Source organism: Oncorhynchus kisutch, unplaced genomic scaffold, assembly GCF_002021735.2.
Source record: "Oncorhynchus kisutch isolate 150728-3 unplaced genomic scaffold, Okis_V2 scaffold792, whole genome shotgun sequence".
Lineage (NCBI taxonomy): Eukaryota > Metazoa > Chordata > Actinopteri > Salmoniformes > Salmonidae > Oncorhynchus > Oncorhynchus kisutch.
In genome coordinates this window covers 114,569-141,446 of record NW_022262737.1, presented here as the reverse complement: position 1 = coordinate 141,446, position 26,878 = coordinate 114,569, and the positions used below count along the sequence as shown (strand labels likewise).

Here is a 26,878-nt window from a genome sequence, read left to right as displayed (position 1 = left end):
GATTGCAACCAGCATTGGGAAAAATAATACTACAAACAATGAATACGAAATCAAGCAGCTATCAGTCACACGTCTCCCCGAAAAACAAACGTGGAGTACAGAGACCCAGGCCACTCCATTCTGCTTTCAACTCCCATTCCTCAATATATAATGTGTTGGCTCAAAGACTCTTTTGTCTAGTAATTATTTTGTCCTTTCTTGTGGTATGTGTAGGCTTTCAATAAGATAGAATCATTACAAAAAAAACTGTGACCACAAAACCTGAAACACACAATATGCCTCAATTCACAGAGGTCTCTGAGGATGTGTAATAGTTCTTGAAAACAGTCTGGTTATTCATCATCCGGTAATAAAAACCCAGATATACTCAAAGGTGATTTATGTGAATTAAAGACGCCTTGTGATTCCACATTTTCCTAAACAGTAGAGTTTTTTTTTTTTATGAAGACTACATATACAATTATTGCAATATACTTGCAAAATTAATACTTGCTAAATTAGATTAGCCTACTTATGTTCTATAACATTACCGCAACACTGTGCCCTCAGCCACAGGCTATGGAGCCGATTGCTGTCAGTCACACTACATTAAATCCAATGCAGGTCAAAAGTTTTAGATTTAACTATGTGCTGCCATCTAGTGGTAATGTGTCTACATACACACTCACTCAGTTTGCAAGATTCACCAGTGTAATTATAAACAGGCCCTATATAATGTTGTCTCATGCACTTACATGTGATATAATGTGATTGGCTACAGCATTACAATATGATACAAAACTAAATGTATTAAAACGACAATGTATCCATTGATTGTAATGGGTATGCCAATACTGTATTTTGGGGGGGTAATGTGGCCATAGGATTCTTGTGTCCATAGTACACAATGTCCTACACAGGAATATAAATAACCAATGTTTGTTGAATTATTTATCATGAAGGATTAGGCTAATTTAAAAGAAGGTCAAATTCACTAGAGAAAAAAACAATACAACGGTGAATGTCAGCCTTATATATATATATATATATATATATATATATATATATATATATATATATATATATATATGTGTGTAATCATTTGTTAAAACATTCCATTGCTGTCTTCAACAAATATCAGTGATCTTTGATGAGTTTGATGAGTTTGTACATCTCTTGCCTGGACAATCCTTTCCTTATATTATTTTTTTGACGTAACGCGTCGGTCCGTATGACGCCGCATCTCTTTGTTGGTCCAGCGGCAGCTGCGCTCATGTTGTTGTAGCTACTCTCTCTCTCTGGAAATATTTTTCTCTTTCGAAATATTTCGTCTCTTGTTTTCGTCGCGGCCTGTACACATCCTAGTATCTAGCGTTTGGTATCATACCTTGTCACAATATCAAGTTAAACCGAGTAATGGACTCAGACGAAGGGTACAATTATGAATTCGACGAGGAGGAAGAGGAATGCAGCGAAGACAGCGCCGAGGAGGATCCCGAAGACGACACCCTGGAAGTGGAGTTGGATGATCCTGTTGTGGCCGGTGGAGAACGAGATGAATGTGGGGAGACCGGAGGCAGTGGCCTAGGGCCCGGTCAAGACGAAGAGGATTATCGGTTCGAGGTTTTGACTGCTGAACAGATCCTTCAGCATATGGTCGAGTGTATCAGGGAGGTCAATGATGTCATCCAGGTGAGGTGAAGGAAAGGCCGAGGATGTTGGGTCTCGGTAGGCCGCAAATTGTAAAAACGTAAACAGCTAATTATTTACCGAGTTAGTTTACTGTCCATCACAAACAATCGCAGGTGACTGTAAGCCTCAACGTATGTTAGCCTGTTTGTTAGCCAACCTTAGCTAACTAGTTACAAACTAACGTTAGTAACGTTACCTTAGTTTAGGTACTGTAGCTAAATTACTCCGACTTCCATTTCAACAAACTGTTACTCTAGCTAACCAGCTAACTAAATGAATGGTATCTGTCTGGTAGGGAAGCTGACAATGTTTTCTCTTTAGTTTAGTCAATTAAGGTTAGCTAACGAACCAATAGCATCATGTTATATCTCTTGAATGACTAGTGCGCCTGGTTCAACGAGATATAAGTGAGTTGTCAACTCTGCCAAGATGCTGACCCAACTAGCTACAGTAAGATGAAGTAAAAAAATAATAATAATAATAACTATTAGACCCAGCCAGAAAACCTAGCTAGTTTGGCTAGTCATCTTTGTCATTTCCCCTGTTGCCTACAACGTAGCTATTACAACACTGTCATCAACAGTATTTGTCTACTATCATGGCATCAAAATGGCGAAGTAGCTAACGTTACTGAGCTATTTAGTTTTTTGTTGAAATCCTATCAGCCCCCCCCTGTGTGTCCATAGTTTCACCTGGATTATCAACTAGCTCACTTTGCTATCTTTACTTTCCACTGTCTGATTTTTAGGCCTGTGCGCCTGAAACAACATGGCCGAACCTTGATCCCCACTTCTGTCAGCCACTGAGTTTGTCTGCAATGAATTGCAGATTTTTTATTTATTTATAAATTCTATTATTAGACACATTTTGAACAATAATAGCCTTATTTTGTCCGTGTAAATGACATGGCCGTACTGCTAGTTACCGGTTAGTGTATTATAATCCAATGCTAAATAGCTAGCTAGTTGAGTGGCTGTCTTTTAATACAGGTTATGAAGCTTTCCCGGAGGCCATATAAATGTGTTTTTTTGCCTCCTCATTTTTTTGTTACTCTTCTCTAGAACCCTGCAACGATAACAAGAATACTTCTTAGTCACTTCAATTGGGACAAAGAGAAACTGATGGAAAGGTTAGTCGTGACATTGGCTCTTGTATGATTTGTTGTAAAAACAGTGTCATCATCTTGGCTCTATTAGTGCCATCATTGTGTTAGGTTAGGTGGTCTGTTGAATGGCCATATGTTCTGGTATTAAATATGAATAGACAGCATTACACAAGGAAATTGAATTGATCAAATTAATTGTATGTTTACCAATTTCCCTGCAGACCCTTTTTAATGCTCCATATGTCCAATAGTTAAAAGTCCCGAGATCTGGCACAAGTTTCTCCTTTGTCTTGGTGCTCTAGTTTGGCTATGACTTATTGCCTTTCTATGTAACCGTTTGTTCTAGCATGACCTAAAGACCCTATTCTAGTGAATAATACACCAGCCAATTAAAGTAGCGTGTTTCCCAGCCAGTGATGACATGTCTTCTCTCACTAGATATTTTGATGGGAACCTTGACAAATTGTTCTCGGAATGCCATGTCATCAACCCCAGTAAGAAGTCGAGGACACGGCTGATGAACACGAGGTCCTCTGCTCAGGATCTTCCCTGTCAGATCTGCTACCTGAACTACCCAAACTCGGTCAGTACCCTACTCTGAAGGGAGAGATGCACAACACCCCATCCACTAGGCAGTAGTGTACATCTGAAAGGATCAGGCCATGCCAAGTCAGATCTCCTACCTGAACTACCCAAACTCAGTCAGTCAGTATTATGAAGGGAGACTCCCCCTAGCCTCTAACCCTTACCCCCTAGCCTCTAACCCTTACCCCCTAGTCTCATACCCTTACCCCCTAGACTCTAACACGCTAACCCTTACCCCCTAGCCGCTAACCCTTCGCTAACCCTTACCCCCTAGCCGCTAACCCTTACCCCCTAGCCTCTAACCCATACCCCCTAGCCGCTAACCCTTACCCCCTAGCCTCTAACCCATACCCCCTAGCCTCTAACCCATACCCCCTAGCCTCTAACCCATACCCCCTAGCCTCTAGCCCATACCCCCTAGCCTCTAACCCATACCCCCTAGCCTCTAACCCATACCCCCTAGCCTCTAACCCATACCCCCTAGCCTCTTACCCTAACCCCCTAGCCTCTATGACTGAAACTTCATCTTCCTCTCCCACAGTACTTCACTGGCCTGGAGTGTGGACACAAGTTCTGCATGCAGTGTTGGGGTGACTACTTGACTACCAAAATCATTGAGGAGGGGATGGGACAGGTAAGCACCACAAACACCTGTTTGTTTAACCAGAGAAAAGAGCCTTACGGTAAGAAACCCTTGGTGAGTGGGGCCTGGCAAGAGGTCAGCAGGAAGTAGTCAAGAAGAAAGCAATGCAATAGCACAGACAAAACGTTAAAACAATGACCTTTGACCAAGCGCTTATTCATACATACATACATTCATACACACAGCATGTATGTATGTATCGTTACCATGGACTGTAAACTCTTATTCTGACTCAGGAAAAGCAATCATTGGGCTTTTTGTTGAGATGTGAAAAAATCTCACCATGTTTCCTTTCTCTTTCCTTAAAAAACAAACAAAAAAAAGACAATTTCCTGCCCTGCTCACAGCTGTGATATATTGGTGGACGACAACACAGTCATGTAAGTGTTACGTCGCTGTCTCTTTACATTCCACAGCAGGTAGACTAGCGGTTACAGCGTTGGGACAGTCACTGAAAGGTTGCTGGTTTCGAAATACCCGCGCCATCAAGATAAAAAATCTGTCTGTGCCCTTGAGCAAGACACTTAACCCCGATTTGCTCCAGGGGCTCCTTCCTACTATGGAGGACCCTGTAAAAAAACAACACATTTCACTGCATCTATCCGCTCTGTGACAGTAAAGCCTTTTATAGTTATTATTATTATGTTTCAACATTACATACACGCTGCTAGTTCTACACGCTGCTAGTTCTACACGCTGCTAGTTCTACCCGCTGCTAGTTCTACACGCTGCTAGTTCTACACGCTGCTAGTTCTACACACTGCTAGTTCTACGCGCTACTAGTTCTACGCGCTGCTAGTTCTACACGCTGCTAGTTCTACACGCTGCTAGTTCTACACGCTGCTAGTTCTACACGCTGCTAGTTCTACACGCTGCTAGTTCTACTAGTTCTACACACTGCTAGTTCTACGCGCTGCTAGTTCTACGCGCTGCTAGTTCTACGCGCTGCTTGTTCTACGCGCTGCTTGTTCTACGCGCTGCTTGTTCTACGCGCTGCTTGTTCTATGCGCTGCTAGTTCTACGCGCTGCTTGTTCCACACGCTGCTAGTTCCGCGCGGTGCTAGTTCTACACGCTGCTAGTTCTACGCGCTGCTAGTTCTACGCGCTACTAGTTCTACGCGCTGCTTGTTCTACGCGCTGCTAGTTCTACGCGCTGCTTGTTCTACGCGCTGCTTGTTCTACGCGCTGCTAGTTCTACGCGGTGCTAGTTCTACACGCTGCTAGTTCTACGCGCTGCTAGTTCTACGCGCTACTAGTTCTACGCGCTGCTAGTTCTACGCGCTACTAGTTCTACGCGCTACATACACGTAGCCGCTGCTAGTTCTACACGCTGCTAGTTCTACACGCTGCTAGTTCTACACGCTGCTAGTTCTACCCGCTGCTAGTTCTACACGCTGCTAGTTCTACACGCTGCTAGTTCTACACGCTGCTAGTTCTACGCGCTGCTAGTTCTACACGCTGCTAGTTCTACACGCTGCTAGTTCTACGCGCTGCTTGTTCCACACGCTGCTAGTTCCGCGCGGTGCTAGTTCTACACGCTGCTAGTTCTACGCGCTGCTAGTTCTACGCGCTACTAGTTCTACGCGCTGCTTGTTCTACGCGCTGCTAGTTCTACGCGCTGCTTGTTCTACGCGCTGCTTGTTCTACGCGCTGCTAGTTCTACGCGGTGCTAGTTCTACACGCTGCTAGTTCTACGCGCTGCTAGTTCTACGCGCTACTAGTTCTACGCGCTGCTAGTTCTACGCGCTACTAGTTCTACGCGCTACATACACGTAGCCGCTGCTAGTTCTACACGCTGCTAGTTCTACACGCTGCTAGTTCTACCCGCTGCTAGTTCTACACGCTGCTAGTTCTACACGCTGCTAGTTCTACACGCTGCTAGTTCTACGCGCTGCTAGTTCTACGCGCTGCTAGTTCTACACGCTGCTAGTTCTACACGCTGCTAGTTCTACCCGCTGCTAGTTCTACCCGCTGCTAGTTCTACACGCTGCTAGTTCTACACGCTGCTAGTTCTACACGCTGCTAGTTCTACCCGCTGCTAGTTCTACACGCTGCTAGTTCTACACGCTGCTAGTTCTACCCGCTGCTAGTTCTACACGCTGCTAGTTCTACCCGCTGCTAGTTCTACCCGCTGCTAGTTCTACACGCTGCTAGTTCTACGCGTGAGAGTTGAAGATGTAGAGTAGCAGATGAGTTTATAAATCACATTTCTTTGTTTTGTTGTATTTGTTCAAATCCACTACATTTTAATTATCATTTTGAAAACCAAATTATTTTCCTATAGGAGACTGATCACAGAGTCCAAGGTGAAGTTGAAGTACCAACACTTGATTACCAATAGTTTTGTAGAGGTAAGATGTGTAATGTTCTTCATTGATTTTATATATATATACATATACACACACACACACACACACAGCATCTTGTGCTTTATATGGAGATGTCTGTACTCTAAAATAAAATGTAGCCGTTTTCCATGTAAGTCTAGCTGTGAGAATATTGAATCTGTTCTTCAGATGTTAGATAATCCTGCTTGTTTGGGAGAAGAGGAGGATTGGCATGTATTCCTTCTGCTTGTATCCCACTTCTTATGCTCCTGTCCTCTCGTCCTCAGTGCAATCGACTGTTAAAATGGTGCCCAGCGCCAGACTGTCATCACGTAGTCAAAGTCCAGTACCCAGATGCTAAGCCTGTGAGATGCACATGTGGCCGTCAGTTCTGGTAAGAGACGAGCCATACTGTGACTTACATTCCCTGCTTATTGGTTTTGTTTTTTGTGCATCACACGTTCTCTGGTATGTAAAAGGACCATCTACCACTAATACTCACACAGAAGACGTCTTGGTTTTTAGTAACACGCTGTTCTCAAAACGCATGATGATATCTCCTGCAGTTGTCACACAAATGGAATCCTATATAATAAAAGGCATTGATTTTAATGGTTACATGTGGATCTTTATTTCAACCCAATTCATTTGCAGCTTCAATTGTGGCGAGAACTGGCATGATCCCGTCAAGTGTAAGGTATGTCACAATGGAGTCTAAATTCAACCCTCCCTGTCAGTGGTAATGTAATAGTGGTCAGATGCAGTCCACAAAAACAACTCTAACCCTTACCCCATATACATTTAATGTACTGTAGATCTGATAGGATAGGTGGTGGTAGCTTCACCTTGTCCTCTACCAGGATAGGTGGTGGTAGCTTCACCTTGTCCTCTGACAGGATAGGTGGTGGTAGCTTCACCTTGTCCCCTGATAGGATAGGTGGTGGTAGCTTCACCTTGTCCCCTGACAGGATAGGTGGTGGTAGCTTCACCTTGTCCTCTACCAGGATAGGTGGTGGTAGCTTCACCTTGTCCTCTGACAGGATAGGTGGTGGTAGCTTCACCTTGTCCCCTGATAGGATAGGTGGTGGTAGCTTCACCATGTCCCCTGACAGGATAGGTGGTGGTAGCTTCACTTTGTCCCCTGATAGGATAGGTGGTGGTAGCTTCACCTTGTCCTCTGACAGGATAGGTGGTGGTAGCTTCACCTTGTCCCCTGACAGGTGGTGGTAGCTTCACCTTGTCCCCTGATAGGATAGGTGGTGGTAGCTTCACCTTGTCCCCTGACAGGATAGGTGGTGGTAGCTTCACTTTGTCCCCTGATAGGATAGGTGGTGGTAGCTTCACCTTGTCCTCTGACAGGATAGGTGGTGGTAGCTTCACCTTGTCCCCTGACAGGTGGTGGTAGCTTCACCTTGTCCCCTGATAGGATAGGTGGTGGTAGCTTCACCTTGTCCCCTGACAGGATAGGTGGTGGTAGCTTCACTTTGTCCCCTGATAGGATAGGTGGTGGTAGCTTCACCTTGTCCTCTACCAGGATAGGTAGAATGGTCACCATATTGCTTATCCTTTCAGTTCTCCACTAGTGACCAATGGGTTGGTTCTAGACTGGGCCCTAGTCTACACATTCATGGTTAATGGTAAAGTGTGCTTGGGACAGAGGTCCCCTGACATTAACATAGTTATACTGTAATATAGTTACATTATCAAACGAAGATTGGTGACTTTGAACTTGTTGTATTGAATCTCTTTGTTGTAATCTTTCAGTGGTTGAGGAAATGGATCAAGAAGTGTGACGATGACAGCGAGACGTCTAACTGGATCGCAGCCAATACAAGGGTATTTAAAAAAGACTTAGCTCTAAATACAATCCTGGTCTGATTTTATGGATCACTTGTGTGTCCTTCCCACGAAACCAGGTAGATTTGTATTTTGAGTATCTCTTTAAGCATTTTAGGACTGGTTTCCCCCAGACACAGATTAAGCCTTATTCCTGGACTAAAAAGCATTCTCGGTGGATATTCTAGGCTTAATCTGTGTCAGGGAAACTGGCTCTTACATGTAGCTCTATAGTGCTGCCGCTGTGCGAACGATGGACTGTTACTGAGCCCCCATCTCTGCTTGGCCATCTGTCCCTCAGGAGTGCCCCAAATGCCACGTGACCATTGAGAAGGACGGCGGCTGCAACCACATGGTGTGTCGGAACCAGAGCTGCAAGGCTGAGTTCTGCTGGGTCTGCCTGGGGCCCTGGGAACCACACGGCTCTGCCTGGTGGGTGGGGGATCTACCTCCTACTGACTAGTGCTATTTTACTGGAATGGGTATCTGGGAGGCAGGGTAGCCTAGTGGTTAGAGCGTTGGACTAGTAACCGGAAGGTTGCAAGTTTGAATCCCCAAGCTGACAAGGTACAAATCTGTCGTTCTGCCCCTGAACAGGCAGTTAACCCACGGTACCTAGGCCGTCATTGAAAATAAGAATTTGTTCTTAACTAACTTGCCTAGTTAAATAAATGTTTTTAAAAAATTAAAAAATATGCTAGCATGCTAGTAAGATTGTGCTAATGCTAGTTAGCATTAGCTTGTGAAACTACCTCTAACTTCCTTCATACTGGCCACAGAAACATAAAAAGGGTATCAGCGAGTTCATCTGATTCTGGGGGGGAAGTTGATTAATGACCTCACTGCCAACATTCAGAAGTATCCGTTTTAGATTCCATTATTGTCTTTCTGCTTTATCCCAACACCCCAGAAAGACACATACAGGTTGGAGCGGGGGGGGGTTAGAGGCTAGGGGCTATGGGTTAGAGGCTAGGGGGTATGGGTTAGAGGCTAGGGGGGGTCTGGGTTAGAGGCTAGGGGGTATGGGCTAGGGGCTATGGGTTAGAGGCTAGGGGGTATGGGTTAGAGGCTAGGGGGTATGGGTTAGAGGCTAGGGGGTATGCGACTTCAACTGTGTGTGTGCATGTATGTATGTATATACACTGCTCAAAAAAATAAAGGGAACACTAAAATAACACATCCTAGATCTGAATGAATGAAATATTCTTATTAAATACTTTTTTCTTTACATAGTTGAATGTGCTGACAACAAAATCACACAAAAATTATCAATGGAAATCAAATTTATCAACCCATGGAGGTCTGGATTTGGAGTCACACTCAAAATTAAAGTGGAAAACCACACTACAGACTGATCCAACTTTGATGTAATGTCTTTAAAACAAGTCAAAATGAGGCTCAGTAGTGTGTGTGGCCTCCAGCCACATGAGGACTAGCATTGTCTTGCATTAGGAGGAACCCAGGGCCAACCACACCAGCATATGGTCTCACAAGGGGTCTGAGGATCTCATCTCGGTACCTAATGGCAGTCAGGCTACCTCTGGCGAGCACATGGAGATGCCAAAGAAATGCCACCCCACACCATGACTGACCCACCGCCAAACCGGTCATGCTGGAGGATGTTGCAGGCAGCAGAACGTTCTCCACGACATCTCCAGACTGTCACATGTGCTCAGTGTGAACCTGCTTTCATCTGTGAAGAGCACAGGGCGCCAGTGGCGAATTTGCCAATCTTGGTGTTCTCTGGCAAATGCCAAATGTTGGGCTGTAAGCACAACCCCCACCTGTGGACGTCGGGCCCTCATACCACCCTCATGGAGTCTGTTTCTGACCGTTTGAGCAGACACATGCACATTTGTGGCCTGCTGGAGGTCATTTTGCAGGGCTCTGGCAGTGCTCCTCCTGCTCCTCCTTGCACAAAGGCGGAGGTAGCGATCCTGCTGCTGGGTTGTTGCCCTCCTACGGCCTCCTCCACGTCTCCTGATGTACTGGCCTGTCTCCTGGTAGCGCCTCCATGCTCTGGACACTACGCTGACAGACACAGCAAACCTTCTTCCCACAGCTCGCATTGATGAGCTGCACTTCCTGAGCCACTTGTGTGGGTTGTAGACTCCGTCTCATGCTACCACTAGAGTGAAAGCACCGCCAGCATTCAAAAGTGACTAAAACATCAGCCAGGAAGCATAGGAACTGAGATGTGGTCTGTGGTCACCACCTGCAGAACCAGTCCTTTATTGGGGGAGTCATGCCTAATTGCCTATAATTTCCACCTGTTGTCTATTCCATCTGCACAACAGCATGTGAAGTGTATTGTCAATCAGTGTTGCTTCCTAAGTGGACAGGTTGATTTCACAGAAGTGTAATTGACTTGGAGTTACATTGTGTTGTTTAAGTGTTCCCTTTATTTTTTTGAGCAGTGTATATTGGGACTAAAATGTTTTTTTTCTCCTCTCACTAATTCCTAGCTCTGTGTTTATTGTAGGTACAACTGCAACCGCTACAATGAGGATGATGCCAAGGCAGCGAGGGACGCCCAAGAGGTAACAGTGAGTCATGGTGTCTTTAGTGTTCCTCACTGTAGACTAGAATCACAACACAGTCCTGGTCTTTGTTGACCATCATGTATAATGACATATTTCCTCATTCCCACAACAGTTCAGTGATGGTGTAGTGGTGGCTATGCTAGTGGTGGCTATGCTAGTGGTGGCTATGCTAGTGGTGGTGTACTAGTGGTGGCTATGCTAGTGGTGGTGTAGTGTTGGCTATGCTAGTGGTGGCTATGCTAGTGGCGGTGTAGTGGTGGCTATGCTAGTGGTGGTGTAGTGGTGGCTATGCTAGTGGTGGTGTAGTGGTGGCTATGCTAGTGGTGGTGTAGTGGTGGCTATGCTAGTGATGGTGTAGTGGTGGCTATGCTAGTGGTGGTGTAGTGGTGGCTATGCTAGTGGTGGTGTAGTGGTGGCTATGCTAGTGGTGGTGTAGTGGTGGCTATGCTAGTGATGGTGTAGTGGTGGCTATGCTAGTGGTGGCTATGCTAGTGGTGGCTATGCTGGTGGTGGTGTAGTGGTGGCTATGCTGGTGGTGGTGTAGTGGTGGCTATGCTGGTGGCGGTGTAGTGGTGGCTATGCTGGTGGCGGTGTAGTGGTGGCTATGCTGGTGGCTATGCTAGTGGCGGTGTAGTGGTGGCTATGCTGGTGGCGGTGTAGTGGTGGCTATGCTGGTGGCAGTGTAGTGGTGGCTATGCTGGTGGCAGTGTAGTGGTGGCTATGCTGGTGGCAGTGTAGTGGTGGCTATGCTAGTGGTGGCTATGCTGGTGGCGGTGTAGTGGTGGCTATGCTAGTAGTGGTGGCGGTGTGGTGGTGGTTATGCTAGTGACGGTGTGGTGGTGGTTATGCTAGTGACGGTGTGGTGGTGGCTATGCTAGTGGCTGTGGTGGTGGCTATGCTAGTGACGGTGGCTATGCTGGTGGCAGTGTGGTGGTGGCTATGCTAGTGATGGTGTAGTGGTGGCTATGCTAGTGGTGGTGGCTATGCTTGTGATGGTGTACTAGTGGTGGCTATGCTAGTGACGGTGTGGTGGTGGCTATGCTAGTGATGGTGTGGTGGTGGCTATACTAGTGATGGTGTAGTGGTGGCTATGCTAGTGGTGGTGGCTATGCTTGTGATGGTGTACTAGTGGTGGCTATGCTAGTGACGGTGTAGTGATGGCTATGCTAGTGACGGTGTGGTGGTGGCTATGCTAGTGGTGGTGGCTATGCTAGTGATGGTGTACTAGTGGTGGCTATGCTAGTGATGGTGTACTTAAGCAATAAGGCCAGAGTGGGTGTGGTATATGGCTAATATACCACGGCTAGGGACTGTCCATAGGCATAATGCAACGCGAGTGCCTGGACACAGCCCTTAGCCGTGGTATATTGGCACTATACCTCACCCCCGAGGTGCCTTATTGCTATTATAAATGGGTTACCAACGTAATTAGAGCAGTAAAAATAGATGTTTAGTCATACCCGTGGTATACCACGGCTGTCAGCCAATCAGCATTCAGGGCTCGAACCACCCAGTTTATAATGGTGGTTATGCCTGTTATTGGGTACTGGTGGTTATGGCATACTGGTGGTTATGGCATACTGGTGGTTATGGCATACTGGTGGTTATGCCTGTTATGGGGTACTGGTTGTTATGCCTGTTATGGCGTACTGGTGGTTATGGCATACTGGTTGTTATGCCTGATATGGGGTACTGGTGGTTATGGCATACTGGTGGTTATGCCTGTTATGGCATACTGGTGGTAATGGCATACTGGTGGTGATGCCTGTTATTGGGTACTGGTGGTTATGCCTGTTATTGGATACTGGTGGTTATGCCTGTTATGGGGTACTGGTGGTTATTGCATACTGGTGGTTATGCCTGTTATGGGGTACTGGTGGTTATGGCATACTGGTGGTTATGCCTGTTATGGCATACTGGTGGTTATGGCATACTGGTGGTGATGCCTGTTATTGGGTACTGGTGGTTATGCCTGTTATTGGGTACTGGTGGTTATGCCTGTTACGGGGGTACTGGTGGTTATGCCTGTTACAGGGGTACTGGTGGTTATGCCTGTTACAGGCGTACTGGTGGTTATGCCTGTTACAGGCGTACTGGTGGTTATGCCTGTTACAGGCGTACTGGTGGTTATGCCTGTTATGGCGTACTGGTGGTTATGCCTGTGATGGCGTACTGGTGGTAATGCCTGTGATGGCGTACTGGTGGTAATGCCTGTGATGGCGTACTGGTGGTAATGCCTGTGATGGCGTACTGGTGGTAATGCCTGTTATGGGGTACTGGTGGTTATGCCTGTTATGGCGTACTGGTGGTTATGCCTGTGATGGCGTACTGGTGTTTATGCCTGTGATGGCGTACTGGTGGTTATGCCTGTTATGGCGTACTGGTGGTTATGCCTGTTATGGCGTACTGGTGGTTATGCCTGTGATGGCGTACTGGTGGTTATGCCTGTGATGGCGTACTGGTGGTAATGCCTGTGATGGCGTACTGGTGGTAATGCCTGTTATGGGGTACTGGTGGTTATGCCTGTTATGGGGTACTGGTGGTTATGCCTGTTATGGCGTACTGGTGGTTATGCCTGTGATGGCGTACTGGTGGTTATGCCTGTGATGGGGTACTGGTGGTTATGCCTGTGATGGCGTACTGGTGGTTATGCCTGTTATTGGGTACTGGTGGTTATGCCTGTTATTGGGTACTGGTGGTTATGCCTGTTATGGGGTACTGGTGGTTATGCCTGTGATGGGGTACTGGTGGTTATGCCTGTGATGGCGTACTGGTGGTTATGCCTGTGATGGCGTACTGGTGGTTATGCCTGTGATGGCGTACTGGTGGTTATGCCTGTGATGGCGTACTGGTGGTTATGCCTGTGATGGCGTACTGGTGGTTATGCCTGTGATGGTGTACTGGTGGTAATGCCTGTGATGGCGTACTGGTGGTTATGCCTGTTATTGGGTACTGGTGGTTATGCCTGTTATGGGGGTACTGGTGGTTATGGCGTACTGGTGGTTATGCCTGTTATGGCGTACTGGTGGTTATGCCTGTTATGGCGTACTGGTGGTAATGCCTGTTATGGGGTACTGGTGGTTATGCCTGTTATGGCGTACTGGTGGTTATGCCTGTTATGGGGTACTGGTGGTTATGCCTGTGATGGCGTACTGGTGGTTATGCCTGTTATTGGGTACTGGTGGTTATGCCTGTTATTGGGTACTGGTGGTTATGCCTGTTATGGGGTACTGGTGGTTATGCCTGTGATGGGGTACTGGTGGTTATGCCTGTTATTGGGTACTGGTGGTTATGCCTGTTATTGGGTACTGGTGGTTATGCCTGTTATTGGGTACTGGTGGTTATGCCTGTTATTGGGTACTGGTGGTTATGCCTGTTATGGGGTACTGGTGGTTATGCCTGTGATGGCGTACTGGTGGTTATGCCTGTTATGGGGGTACTGGTGGTTATGGCTGTTATTGGGTACTGGTGGTGGTTGTGCTAGTGGGGGGGGGGGGGGGGGTTGTACTAGTGGTTATACTAGTGGTGTGTGGGTGGGCTAGTGGTTATACTAGTAGTGGTGGGTGGGCTAGTGGTTATACTTGTAGTGGTGGGTGGGCTGGTGGTGGGTGGGTGAGCTAGTGGTTATACTTGTAGTGGTTGGTGGGCTAGTGGTGGGTGGGTGGGTGGGCTAGTGGTTATACTTGTAGTGGTGGTGGGCTAGTGGTGGGTGGGTGGGTGGGCTAGTGGTTATACTTGTAGTGGTGGGTGGGTGGGCTAGTGGTGGGTGGGTGGGCTAGTGGTTATACTTGTAGTGGTGGGTGGGTGGGCTAGTGGTTATACTTGTAGTGGTGGGTGGGTGGGCTAGTGGTTATACTAGTGGGGGGTGCGTGGGCTAGTGGTGGGTGGGCTAGTGGTTATACTAGTGGTGGGTGGGCTAGTGGTTATACTAGTGGTGGGTGGGCTAGTGGTTATACTAGTGGTGGGTGGGCTAGTTACAGTTGAAGTCGGACGTTTACATTAGAGGTCAACCGATTATGATTTTTCAACACCGATTATTGGAGGACCAAAAAAAGCCGATACCGTTTTTTTTTTATAATGACAATTACAACAATACTGAATGAACACTTAAGTCAGGTTTGTAGACCTCCTTGCTCGCACACACTTTTTCAGTTCTGCCCACAAATTTTCTATAGGATTGAGGTCAGGGCTTTGTGATGGCCACTCCAATACCTTGACTTTGTTGTCCTTAAGCCATTTTGCCACAGCTTTGGAAGTATGCTTGGGATCATTGTCCATTTGGAAGACCCAAGCTTTAACTTCCTGACTGATGTCTTGAGATGTTGCTTCAATATATCCAAATAATTTTCCTGCCTCATGATGCCATCTATTGTGTGAAGTGCACCAGTCCCTCCTGCAGCAAAGCACCCCCACAATATGATATTGCCACCCCTGTGCTTCACGGTTGGTGTTTTTCAGCTAGCAAGCCTCCCCTTTTTCCTCCAAACAAAACAATGGTCATTATGGCCAAACAGTTCTATTTTGTTTCATCAGACCAGAGGACATTTCTCCAAAAAGTGCGGTCTTTGTCCCCATGTGCAGTTGCAAACCGTAGTCTGGCTTTTTTTATAGTGGTGATTTTGGAGCAGTGGCTTCTTCCTTGCTGAGTGGACTTTCAGGTTATGTCGATATAGGACTCGTTTTACTGTGGATATAAATACTTTTGTACCTGTTTCTTCCAGCATCTTCACAAGGTCCTTTGCTGTTGTTCTGGGATTGATTTGCATGTTTCGCACCAAAGTACGTTCATCTCTAGGAGACAGAACGCGTCTCCTTCCTGAGCACTATGACGGCTGAGTGGTCCCATGGTGTTTATACTTTTGTACTATTGTTTGTACAGATGAACGTGGCACCTTAAGGTGTTTGGAAATTGTTCCCAAGGATGAATCAGACTTGTGGAGATCTTGGCTGATATTATTTTATGAGGTCTTGGCTGATATTATTTTATGAGGTCTTGGCTGATTTATTTTGATTTTCCCATGATGTCAAGCAAAGCACTGAGTTTGAAGGTAGGCCTTGAAATAAATCCACAAGTACACCTCCAATTGACTCAAATGATGTCAATTAGCCTATCAGAAGCTTCTAAAGCCGGAACATTTTCTGGAATTTTCCAAGCTGTTTAAAGTCACAGTCAACTTAGTGTATGTAAACTTCTGACCCACTGGAATTGTGATACAGTGAAGTGAAATAATGTGTCTGTAAACAACTGTTGGAAAAATTACTTGTCAGGCACACAGTAGATTTCTTAACAGACTTGCCAGAAATTTGTGGAGTGGTTGAAAAACGAGTTTTATTGACTCCAACCTAAGTGTATGTAAACTTAAGACTTCAACTGTCTGCTGTGCTAGTTACTGTGTTCTAGTGGTGGTGGTGCTGCTAGTTATTGTGTGCTAGTGGTGGTGGTGCTGCTAGTTATGGTGTTCTAGTGGTGGTTGTGCTACTAGTTTTGGGTGTGCTAGTGATGCCAGTTATGGTGTACTAGTGGTGGGTGGGTGTGCTGCTAGTGGTGGTGGGTGGGTGTGCTGCTAGTGGTGGTGGGTGGGTGTGCTGCTAGTGGTGGGTGGGTGGGTGTGCTGCTAGTGGTGGGTGGGTGGGTGTGCTGCTAGTGGTGGGTGGGTGGGTGGGTGTGCTGCTAGTGGTGGGTGGGTGTGCTGCTAGGGGTGGGTGGGTGGGTGGGTGTGCTGCTAGTGGTGGTGGGTGGGTGGGTGGGTGGGTGTGCTGCTAGTGGTGGGTGTACTGCTAGTGGTGGGTGTGCTGCTAGTGGTGGGTGTGCTGCTAGTGGTGGGTGGGTGGGTGGGTGTGCTGCTAGTGGTGGGTGGGTGGGTGTGCTGCTAGTGGTGGTGGGTGGGTGTGCTGCTAGTGGTGGTGGGTGGGTGTGCTGCTGGGGGTGGGTGTGCTGCTAGTGGTGGGTGGGTGGGTGTGCTGCTAGTGGTGGTGGGTGGGTGTGCTGCTGGTGGTGGGTGTACTGCTAGTGGTGGGTGGGTGTGCTGCTAGTGGTGGGTGGGTGTGCTGCTAGTGGTGGGTGGGTGTGCTGCTAGTGGTGGTGGTTATTGTGCTGCTAGTGGTGGTGGGTGTGCTGCTAGTTGTGGGTGGGTGGGTGTGCTGCTAGTGGTGTGTGTGCTGCTAGAGGTGGGTGGGTGGGTGTGTGTGCTGCTAGAGGCGGGTGGGTGGGTGTGTGTGCTGCTAGAGGCGGGTGGGTGGGTGTGTGTGCTGCTAGAGGTGGGTGGGTGGGTGTGTGTGCTGCTAGCGGTGGGTGGGTGGGTGTGCTGCTAGTGGTGGGTGGGTGGGTGTGCTGCTAGTGGTGGGTGGGTGGGTGTGCTGCTAGTGGTGGGTGGGTGGGTGTGCTGCTAGTGGTGGGTGGGTTGGTGTGCTGCTAGTGGTGGTGGGTGGGTGTGCTGCTGGTGGTGGGTGTGCTGCTAGTGGTGGTGGGTTGGTGGGTGTGCTGCTAGTGGTGGGTGGGTGTGCTGCTGGTGGTGGGTGTGCTGCTAGTGGTGGGTGGGTGGGTGTGCTGCTAGAGGTGGGTGGGTGGGTGTGTGTGCTGCTAGAGGTGGGTGGGTGGGTTTGTGTGCTGCTAGAGGTGGGTGGGTGGGTGTGTGTGCTGCTAGAGGTGGGTGGGTGGGTGTGCTGCTAGAGGTGGGTGGGTGGGTGTGCTGCTAGTGGTGGGTGGGTGTGCTGCTAGTGGTGGGTGGGTGGGTGTGCTGCTAGTGGTGGTGGGTGGGTGTGCTGCTGGTGGTGGGTGTGCTGCTAGTGGTGGTGGGTTGGTGGGTGTGCTGCTAGTGGTGGGTGGGTGTGCTGCTGGTGGTGGGTGTGCTGCTAGTGGTGGGTGGGTGGGTGTGCTGCTAGAGGTGGGTGGGTGGGTGTGTGTGCTGCTAGAGGTGGGTGGGTGGGTTTGTGTGCTGCTAGAGGTGGGTGGGTGGGTGTGTGTGCTGCTAGAGGTGGGTGGGTGGGTGTGCTGCTAGAGGTGGGTGGGTGGGTGTGCTGCTAGTGGTGGGTGGGTGGGTGTGCTGCTAGTGGTGGGTGGGTGGGTGTGCTGCTAGTGGTGGGTGGGTGGGTGTGCTGCAAGTGGTGGTGGGTGGGTGTGCTGCTGGTGGTGGGTGTGCTGCTAGTGGTGGTGGGTTGGTGAGTGTGCTGCTAGTGGTGGGTGGGTGTGCTGCTGGTGGTGGGTGTGCTGCTAGTGGTGGGTGGGTGGGTGTGCTGCTAGTGGTGGTGGGTGGGAGTGTTGCTAGTGGTGGTGGGTGGGTGTGCTGCTAGTGGTGGTGGGTGGGTGTGCTGCTAGTGGTGGTGGGTGGGTGTGCTGCTGGTGGTGGGTGTACTGCTAGTGGTGGGTGTGCTGCTAGTGGTGGGTGTGCTGCTAGTGGTGGGTGGGTGGGTGGGTGTGCTGCTATTGGTGGGTGGGTGGGTGTGCTGCTAGTGGTGGGTGGGTGTGCTGCTAGTTGTGGGTGTGCTGCTAGTTGTGGGTGGGTGGGTGTGCTGCTAGTGGTGGGTGGGTGGGTGTGCTGCTAGTGGTGGGTGGGTGGGTGTGCTGCTAGTGGTGGTGGGTGGGTGTGCTGCTAGTGGTGGGTGGGTGGGTGTGCTGCTAGTGGTGGGTGGGTGGGTGTGCTGCTAGTGGTGGGTGGGTGGTTGTGCTGCTAGTGGTGGGTGGGTGTGCTGCTAGTGGTGGTAGGTGTGCTGCTAGTTGTGGGTGGGTGGGTGTGGTGGTGGGTGGGTGTGCTGCTAGTGGTGTGTGTGCTGCTAGAGGTGGGTGGGTGGGTGTGTGTGCTGCTAGAGGTGGGTGTGTGTGCTGCTAGAGGTGGGTGGGTGTGCTGCTAGAGGTGGGTGGGTGGGTGTGCTGCTAGTGGTGGGTGGGTGGGTGTGCTGCTAGTGGTGGGTGGGTGGGTGTGCTGCTAGTGGTGGTGGGTGGGTGTGCTGCTGGTGGTGGGTGTGCTGCTAGTGGTGGGTGGGTTGGTGGGTGTGCTGCTAGTGGTGGGTGGGTGTGCTGCTGGTGGTGGGTGTGCTGCTAGTGGTGGTGGGTGGGTGTGCTGCTAGTGGTGGTGGGTGGGTGTGCTGCTAGTGGTGGTGGGTGGGTGTGCTGCTGGTGGTGGGTGTACTGCTAGTGGTGGGTGTGCTGCTAGTGGTGGGTGGGTGGGTGGGTGGGTGTGGTGGTGGGTGGGTGTGCTGCTAGTGGTGGGTGGATGGGTGTGCTGCTAGTGGTGGGTGGGTGGGTGTGCTGCTAGTGGTGGTGGGTGGGTGTGCTGCTAGTGGTAGGTGGATGGGTGTGCTGCTAGTGGTGGGTGTGCTGCTAGTGGTGGTGGGTGGGTGTGCTGCTAGTGGTGGTGGTGGGTGGGTGTGCTGCTAGTGGTGGTGGGTGGGTGTGCTGCTAGTGGTGGTGGTGGTTGGCTGCTAGTGGTGGTGGTTGTTGTGCTGCTAGCGGTGGTGGCGGTGGTTATGCTAGTAGGGGTGGTTATGCTAGTAGCGGTGGTGGCAGTGGTTATGCTAGTAGCGGTGGTGGTGGTGGTTATGCTAGTGGTGGTGGGTGGGTGTGCTGCTGGTGGTGGGTGTGCTGCTAGTGGTGGTGGGTTGGTGGGTGGGTGTGCTGCTGGTGGTGGGTGTGCTGCTGGTGGTGGGTGGGTGGGTGTGCTGCTAGTGGTGGTGGGTGGGTGTGCTGCTAGTGGTGGTGGGTGGGTGTGCTGCTAGTGGTGGTGGGTGTACTGCTAGTGGTGGGTGTGCTGCTAGTGGTGGGTGTGCTGCTAGTGGTGGGTGGGTGTGCTGCTAGTGGTGGGTGGGTGGGTGTGCTGCTAGTGGTGGGTGTGCTGCTAGTTGTGGGTGGGTGGGTGTGCTGCTAGTGGTGGTGGGTGGGTGTGCTGCTAGAGGTGGGTGGGTGGGTGTGTGTGCTGCTAGAGGTGGGTGGGTGGGTGTGCTGCTAGAGGTGGGTGGGTGGGTGTGCTGCTAGTTGTGGGTGGGTGGGTGTGCTGCTAGTTGTGGGTGGGTGGGTGTGCTGCTAGTGGTGGTGGGTGGGTGTGCTGCTAGTGGTGGTGGTGGGTGGGTGAGTGTGCTGCTAGTGGTGGTGGTGGTTGGCTGCTAGTGGTGGTGGTTGTTGTGCTGCTAGTGGTGGTGGTGGTTGTGCTGCTAGTGGTGGTGGTGGTTGTTGTGCTGCTAGCGGTGGTGGCGGTGGTTATGCTAGTAGGGGTGGTTATGCTAGTAGCGGTGGTGGCGGTGGTTATGCTAGTAGCGGTGGTTATGCTAGTGGCGGTGGTGGCAGTGGTTATGCTAGTAGCGGTGGGTGGGTGTGGCGGTGGTGGCGGTGGTTATGCTAGTGGCGGTGGTGGCGGTGGTTATGCTAGTAGCGGTGGTGGCGGTGGTTATGCTAGTGGCGGTGGTTATGCTAGTGGCGGTGGTTATGCTAGTAGCGGTGGTGGCGGTGGTTATGCCTGTAGCTGTGGTGGCGGTGGTTATGCTAGTGGCGGTGGTTATGCTAGTAGCGGTGGCGGCGGTGGTTATGCCTGTGGCGGTGGTTATGCTAGTAGCGGTGGTTATGCTAGTGGTGGCGGTGATTATGCCTGTAGCGGTGGTGGCGGTGGTTATGCTAGTGTTGGTGGCGGTTATGCTAGTAGCGGTGGCGGCGGTGGTTATGCTAGTAGCGGTGGTTATGCCTGTAGCGGTGGTGGCGGTGGTTATGCTAGTAGCGGTGGTGGTGGCGGTTATGCTAGTAGCGGTGGTGGTGGTGGTGGTTATGCTAGTAGCGGTGGTTATGCTAGTAGAGTTGGTTATGCTAGTGGTGGTGGCGGTTATGCTAGTAGCAGTGGTGGTGGCAGTGGTTATGCTAGTGGCGGTGGTTATGCTAGTAGTGGTGGTTATGCTAGTAGTGGTGGTTATGCTAGTAGCGGTGGTTATGCTAGTAGCGGTGGTTATGCTAGTAGCGGTGGTTATGCTAGTAGCGGTGGTGGTGCTTATGCTAGTGGCGGTGGTTATGCTAGTAGCGGTGGTTATGCTAGTAGCGGTGGTGGCAGTGGTTATGCTAGTGGCGGTGGTTATGCTAGTAGCGGTTGTTATGCTAGTAGAGTTGGTTATGCTAGTGGTGGTGGTGGTTATGCTAGTAGAGTTGGTTATGCTAGTGGTGGTGGCGGTTATGCTAGTAGCAGTGGTGGTGGCAGTGGTTATGCTAGTGGCGATGGTTATGCTAGTAGCGGTGGTTATGCTATTGGCGGTGGTTATGCTAGTGGCGGTGGTTATGCTAGTAGCGGTGGTTATGCTAGTGGCGGTGGTTATGCTAGTGGCGGTGGTTATGCTAGTGGTTATGCTAGTGGTGGTGGTGGTTATGCTAGTAGCAGTGGTGGTGGCAGTGGTTATGCTAGTAGCGGTGGTTATGCTAGTAGCAGTGGTGGTGGCGGTGGTTATGCTAGTAGCGGTGGTGGTGGCGGTGGTTATGCTAGTAGCGGTGGTTATGCTAGTGGCGGTGGTTATGCTAGTAGCGGTGGTGGTGGCGGTGGTTATGCTAGTGGCGGTGGTTATGCTAGTAGCGGTGGTTATGCTAGTGGCGGTGGTTATGCTAGTAGCGGTGGTGGTGGCGGTGGTTATGCTAGTAGCGGTGGTTATGCTAGTAGTGGTTATACTAGTGATGACAAGCATGTATAATGATAAACATATTCACCCAGGCTTGATGATTGTTCTAATTTTAAGTGCCAGGCGTTGTCCCTCCTCCTCCTCCAGCGGTCCAGGGCAGCCCTGCAGAGGTACCTGTTCTACTGCAACCGTTACATGAACCACATGCAGTCACTGCGCTTCGAGCACAAGCTGTACGCTGGGGTCAAGGCCAAGATGGAGGAGATGCAGCATCACAACATGTCCTGGATCGAGGTGCAGTTCCTGAAGAAGGCTGTGGACGTGCTGTGTCAGTGTCGCTCCACTCTCATGTTCACCTACGTCTTCGCCTTCTACCTCAAGAAGAACAACCAGTCCATCATCTTTGAGGTAACTTTTCACAGCTAGAGTCCTAACCCTTCTACCCAAACCCTTCTACCTGAAAAAGAACAACCTCTACCCTCCCTCACCTCAAAGATGGGACTGAAGGGAGATGGGGGGTGGAGAAGGGAGATGGGGGGTAGAGAAGGGAGAGGGGGGGGGGTGGAGAGGGGGGGGGTGGAGAAGGGAGATGGGGGGTAGAGAAGGGAGAGGGGGGGGTAGAGAAGGGAGAGGGGGGGTAGAGAAGGGAGGGGGGGGTAGAGAAGTGATGGCTACAAGTCAAGGTCTCCTCTCTAAAGTAGTGGCCCTATACTATACACGGAGTTTACGAAACCCAGCAGCATTGCAGTTCTTGACACACTCAAACTGGTGCGCATGGCACCTACTACCATACCCCGTTCAAAGGCACGTACATATTTAGTATTTCTCATTCACACTCAATTGCACACATACACACAATCCATGTCTCAAGTCTTAAAAATCCTTCTTTAACCTGACTACTCCCCTTCATCTACACTGACAATCTTTTGCTTGGTCAGCCTGTCACAGAAAGAGCAGGTGTTCTTAATGTTTTGTACATTCAGTGTATATACTATGACTGAACCCAAGCGGTCCTCTTTTAGAACAATCAGGCTGACTTGGAGAACGCTACGGAGGTTCTGTCTGGATATCTGGAGCGGGACATCTCCCAGGACTCTCTGCAGGACATCAAACAGAAAGTACAGGACAAGTACAGGTGAGTTCTATACCTGGTATAGATGTGTTTATTATGACAGGAAGTACAGGTGAGTTCTATACCTGGTATAGATGTGTTTATTATGACAGGAAGTACAGCTGACTTCTATACCTGGTATAGATGTGTTTATTATGACAGGAAGTACAGCTGACTTCTATACCTGGTATAGATGTGTTTATTATGACAGGAAGTACAGGTGAGTTCTATACCTGGTATAGATGTGTTTATTATGACAGGAAGTACAGCTGAGTTCTATACCTGGTATAGATGTGTTTATTATGACAGGAAGTACAGCTAAGTTCTATACCTGGTATAGATGTGTTTATTATGACAGGAAGTACAGGTGAGTTCTATACCTGGTATAGATGTGTTTATTATGACAGGAAGTACAGCTGACTTCTATACCTGGTATAGATGTGTTTATTATGACAGGAAGTACAGGTGAGTTCTATACCTGGTATAGATGTGTTTATTATGACAGGAAGTACAGCTGACTTCTATACCTGGTATAGATGTGTTTATTATGACAGGAAGTACAGCTGACTTCTATACCTGGTATAGATGTGTTTATTATGACAGGAAGTACAGCTGACTTCTATACCTGGTATAGATGTGTTTATTATGACAGGAAGTACAGCTGAGTTCTATACCTGGTATAGATGTGTTTATTATGACAGGAAGTACAGCTGACATCTATACCTGGTATAGATGTGTTTATTATGACAGGAAGTACAGCTGACTTCTATACCTGGTATAGATGTGTTTATTATGACAGGAAGTACAGCTGAGTTCTATACCTGGTATAGATGTGTTTATTATGACAGGAAGTACAGCTGAGTTAAATAAAGGTAAAATGAAAAAATATCACAATGAGACCAGACTGATTTTTAAAATGAGCCTTCCTCTCCTCCTCACTGTTTCCTGTTTCCTGTCCTCCAGATACTGTGAGAGTCGACGTCGGGTGCTGCTGCAACATGTGCATGAGGGCTATGAGAAGGACCTCTGGGAATACATAGAAGATTAAGACTCTTTACTAAAAGAGAAACAGACTAGAGCGCTGATGCAATGCCACGGGGGCAGGTTGTTGCTGATCTTCCCAATATTGCATTTTTTTTCTCCTCCTCTTGGGTTTTGTTTAATGGAAAAAGTTTAAAATAAATTATATCAAAATAATAATAAAAAAATAAAAATAAAAAGTAGAATATTTCAAACATTAATCGTACAACAGTATTGTTTGTAGCAGATTGGATTGTGAGGACAAAAAAAAAGAACTCCCCCCGCTTCTCTCAATTGGTCGCTATAGTAACATCATCACCCCCCCCCCCCCCCCCACTGTTCAGTTTCCCAGTGATCTATTTTATCTGTTTACTTTTTAAAGTACCCCCTTGTGTGGGACATGGGTTTGTGTTCAACACAGTCCAACTGTTCAAGCCATGTTCATTAAATGTGGTTAGATCACATGTAGGGTTTTTTTGAATGTTGATTTGCTGATTGTAAAGGTGCTGAACCATGTGGGTTGGCAGGAGGGAAAAAAGACCATAGGGAGTGCAGGAAAAAGAAGGAAAGGTGTTTTTCAGTTTGTAAATAACGCATATGCATGGAACAGCAAGTGTGGACATTTTCTTTCATTTGTCTTTTTGTTTTTGTTTTTTAGAAAAATATTTATTCTTTTTTTTTCAAATATTCAATATAGTTGCTGTGTAGAAGACAAGTTCGCTCCTGCTTTAAAAGAAAAATGTATTCTTTGTGAGGGTTTGGAAGTTGTTGAACGAGCGATGAAACTCTGACCGGGTTGTAGTAGCTTTTTGAAAGCAATTCTGACAAAAACAAAATCCACCTAAAAGGATCGCATTAGGTGAGAGAATGAGACTAAAGAACAAGCCATCTTCTTTTTAACAGCAAGCCAGACTGTAGTTCAGGTAATACATTGATTTATTCATAGTTGGAATTGACCTTGCAACCTTCAGAGGTTATCAGCTAATTGCACCTGAGGGGGTTTTGAGAAATGAACAGAGAATGACTTGGCTGTGTCCCAAGTGGCTCCATATTCTCTCTATAGTACACTGTAGGCCCTGGTCAATAGTAATGCATTATATAGGGAATAGAGTGCCGTTTGGGATGAAGGTAATGTCCTGTTTGTTCTAACCCCCCCCCCCCCTCCTAACCTCTTGTTCTTCCATCACCACCCCTCCTGTTTCTCCTTAGAAGTTGTAATTTCCAGATAACACACTACCAACTGTTTCATGAGAGCCAAATTGAGTGACATTCACTCATTAAAAAAATAAATAAACAAATGTATTTCTTTTTTCAGACTTGAGCTTTTCCTCATGGTTTTTTTGTTTGCACCTTGGTAACCTGGGAGGCGGTAGGGCACCGTGGTAACCTGGGAGGCGGTAGGGCACCGTGGTAACCTGGGAGGCGGTAGGGCACCGTGGTAACCTGGGAGGCGGTAGGGCACCGTGGTAACCTGGCAGGCGGTAGGGCACCGTGGTAACCTGGCAGGCGGTAGGGCACGGTGGTAACATGGGAGGCGGTAGGGCACCGTGGTAACCTGGGAGGCGGTAGGGCACCGTGGTAACCTGGGAGGCGGTAGGGCACCGTGGTAACCTGGCAGGCGGTAGGGCACCGTGGGAACCTGGGAGGCGGTAGGGCACCGTGGTAACCTGGGAGGCGGTAGGGCACCGTGGTAACCTGGGAGGCGGTAGGGCACCGTGGTAACCTGGGAGGCGGTAGGGCACCGTGGTAACCTGGGAGGCGGTAGGGCACCGTGGTAACCTGGGAGGCGGTAGGGCACCGTGGTAACCTGGGAGGCGGTAGGGCACCGTGGTAACCTGGCAGGCGGTAGGGCACGGTGGTAACATGGGAGGCGGTAGGGCACCGTGGTAACCTGGGAGGCGGTAGGGCACCGTGGTAACCTGGGAGGCGGTAGGGCACCGTGGTACCCTGGCAGGCGGTAGGGCACCGTGGTAACCTGGGAGGCGGTAGGGCACCGTGGGAACCTGGGAGGCGGTAGGGCACCGTGGTAACCTGGGAGGCGGTAGGGCACCGTGGTAACCTGGGAGGCGGTAGGGCACCGTGGTAACCTGGGAGGCGGTAGGGCACCGTGGTAACCTGGCAGGCGGTAGGGCACCGTGGTAACCTGGGAGGCGGTAGGGCACCTTGGTAACCTGGCAGGCGGTAGGGCACCTTGGTAACCTGGGAGGCGGTAGGGCACCGTGGTAACCTGGGAGGCGGTAGGCACCGTGGTAACCTGGGAGGCGGTAGGGCACCGTGGTAACCTGGCAGGCGGTAGGGCACCGTGGTAACCTGGCAGGCGGTAGGGCACCGTGGTAACCTGGGAGGCGGTAGGGCACCGTGGTAACCTGGGAGGCGGTAGGGCACCGTGGTAACCTGGGAGGCGGTAGGGCACCGTGGTAACCTGGCAGGCGGTAGGGCACCGTGGTAACCTGGCAGGCGGTAGGGCACCGTGGTAACCTGGGAGGCGGTAGGGCACCGTGGTAACCTGGGAGGCGGTAGGGCACCGTGGTAACCTGGCAGGCGGTAGGGCACCTTGGTAACTTGGCAGGCGGTAGGGCACCTTGGTAACCTGGGAGGCGGTATGTCATTCCCTGAAAGGGCTGTTTTAAACTTGAGTCAGTCAGCATGACTACATGACCTAGTCCCCTAAAGAAGTAGGAACTGTGACAGACCTGGCTGACAAGACGTACCCCATAACCCTTCCTCCTTTCTTTATCTGTTGTGTAAAGGAGTATTGTTTTCGATAGCACCATCCAGTTGAGCTATACAAACTGCTTCGTGGGCTTTAAAAGGAACGAGTCTTGTCCGACAACTGCATTTAAAATATATATAAGGACTGAGCATAAAGCAGCGCTGATGTTTTTGAGATGTCTGTTGTTGTAAAGCTTTGGCATCTAGGCTAGACTATGAGAGTGGCGTTTACACTGGTTGCTAGTCTGAAATGCCACCCTATTCCCTATATAGTGCACTACTTTTGACCACAGACCAATGGGGAGTGGAGCACCTATAGGAGATAGGTTGTCATTTGGAAAGCAGCCTGGGTTGTACCAACATGGTAACATGATGCCATTTTACCTTCATAACACTTTCCAGTTTTATACGAGCTTACGAGGTCCAAAACGAGACAACCCCGAGCCCAGAGAAGTGGCTGGACTAGTCACAGTGCTGTCCTCAGTCCAGTGTTTGTTGGAATTTCTCAATGCACTGTAGCCCTCGAGAAATACAAGAGTCTGGCGTTTGACATTGATGTGGCTGACAAGACGGAAACAAAGATTTCTCTTTCACCAAAGTGTGAATCATCTGAAAATACTATTTTTTATCTCTTTGTTTCTGATACTTTCTGTGAAAAGGGAAGTTCAGACACAGAGTTGCTTTCATGTATTATAACCATTCTTACAAACAAAATGTCCTATTTAAATAAATGTCATTCAAAAGGAA

The 26,878-nt window shown here is 49.3% G+C and overlaps 1 protein-coding gene across 2 annotated transcripts; it reads left to right on the top strand.

Annotated features, from left to right (window-relative positions):
* Positions 1 to 1,210: 1,210 nt before the first annotated feature.
* On the top strand, positions 1,211 to 26,878 carry LOC109881481 (E3 ubiquitin-protein ligase arih1). 2 transcript variants are annotated; one of them, XM_031816414.1, is made up of 14 exons: positions 1,211 to 1,671; positions 2,733 to 2,800; positions 3,215 to 3,359; positions 3,903 to 3,995; positions 4,329 to 4,384; positions 6,289 to 6,355; positions 6,619 to 6,725; positions 6,986 to 7,028; positions 8,096 to 8,167; positions 8,469 to 8,599; positions 10,650 to 10,707; positions 21,436 to 21,696; positions 22,311 to 22,423; positions 23,363 to 26,878. In XM_031816414.1, exons 1-14 carry the CDS (start codon positions 1,396 to 1,398, stop codon positions 23,445 to 23,447), a joined length of 1,575 nt encoding a protein of 524 aa, XP_031672274.1. In that variant the 5' UTR covers positions 1,211 to 1,395; the 3' UTR covers positions 23,448 to 26,878. The 2 variants fall into 2 exon arrangements, with proteins under 2 accessions (XP_031672274.1, XP_031672273.1); XM_031816413.1 differs by having other exon boundaries at positions 10,650 to 10,713.

What these genes read in the sequence shown, in the direction of transcription:
- LOC109881481 (XM_031816413.1), top strand. Translation starts at nt 1,396, where the DNA reads ATGGACTCAGACGAAGGGTACAATTATGAATTCGACGAGGAGGAAGAG. An exon ending in AGGTCAATGATGTCATCCAG is followed by an intron (nt 1,672 to 2,732) that starts GTGAGGTGAAGG and finishes ACTCTTCTCTAG; the next exon opens with AACCCTGCAACGATAACAAG. An exon ending in GAACCACACGGCTCTGCCTG is followed by an intron (nt 8,600 to 10,649) that starts GTGGGTGGGGGA and finishes TGTTTATTGTAG; the next exon opens with GTACAACTGCAACCGCTACA.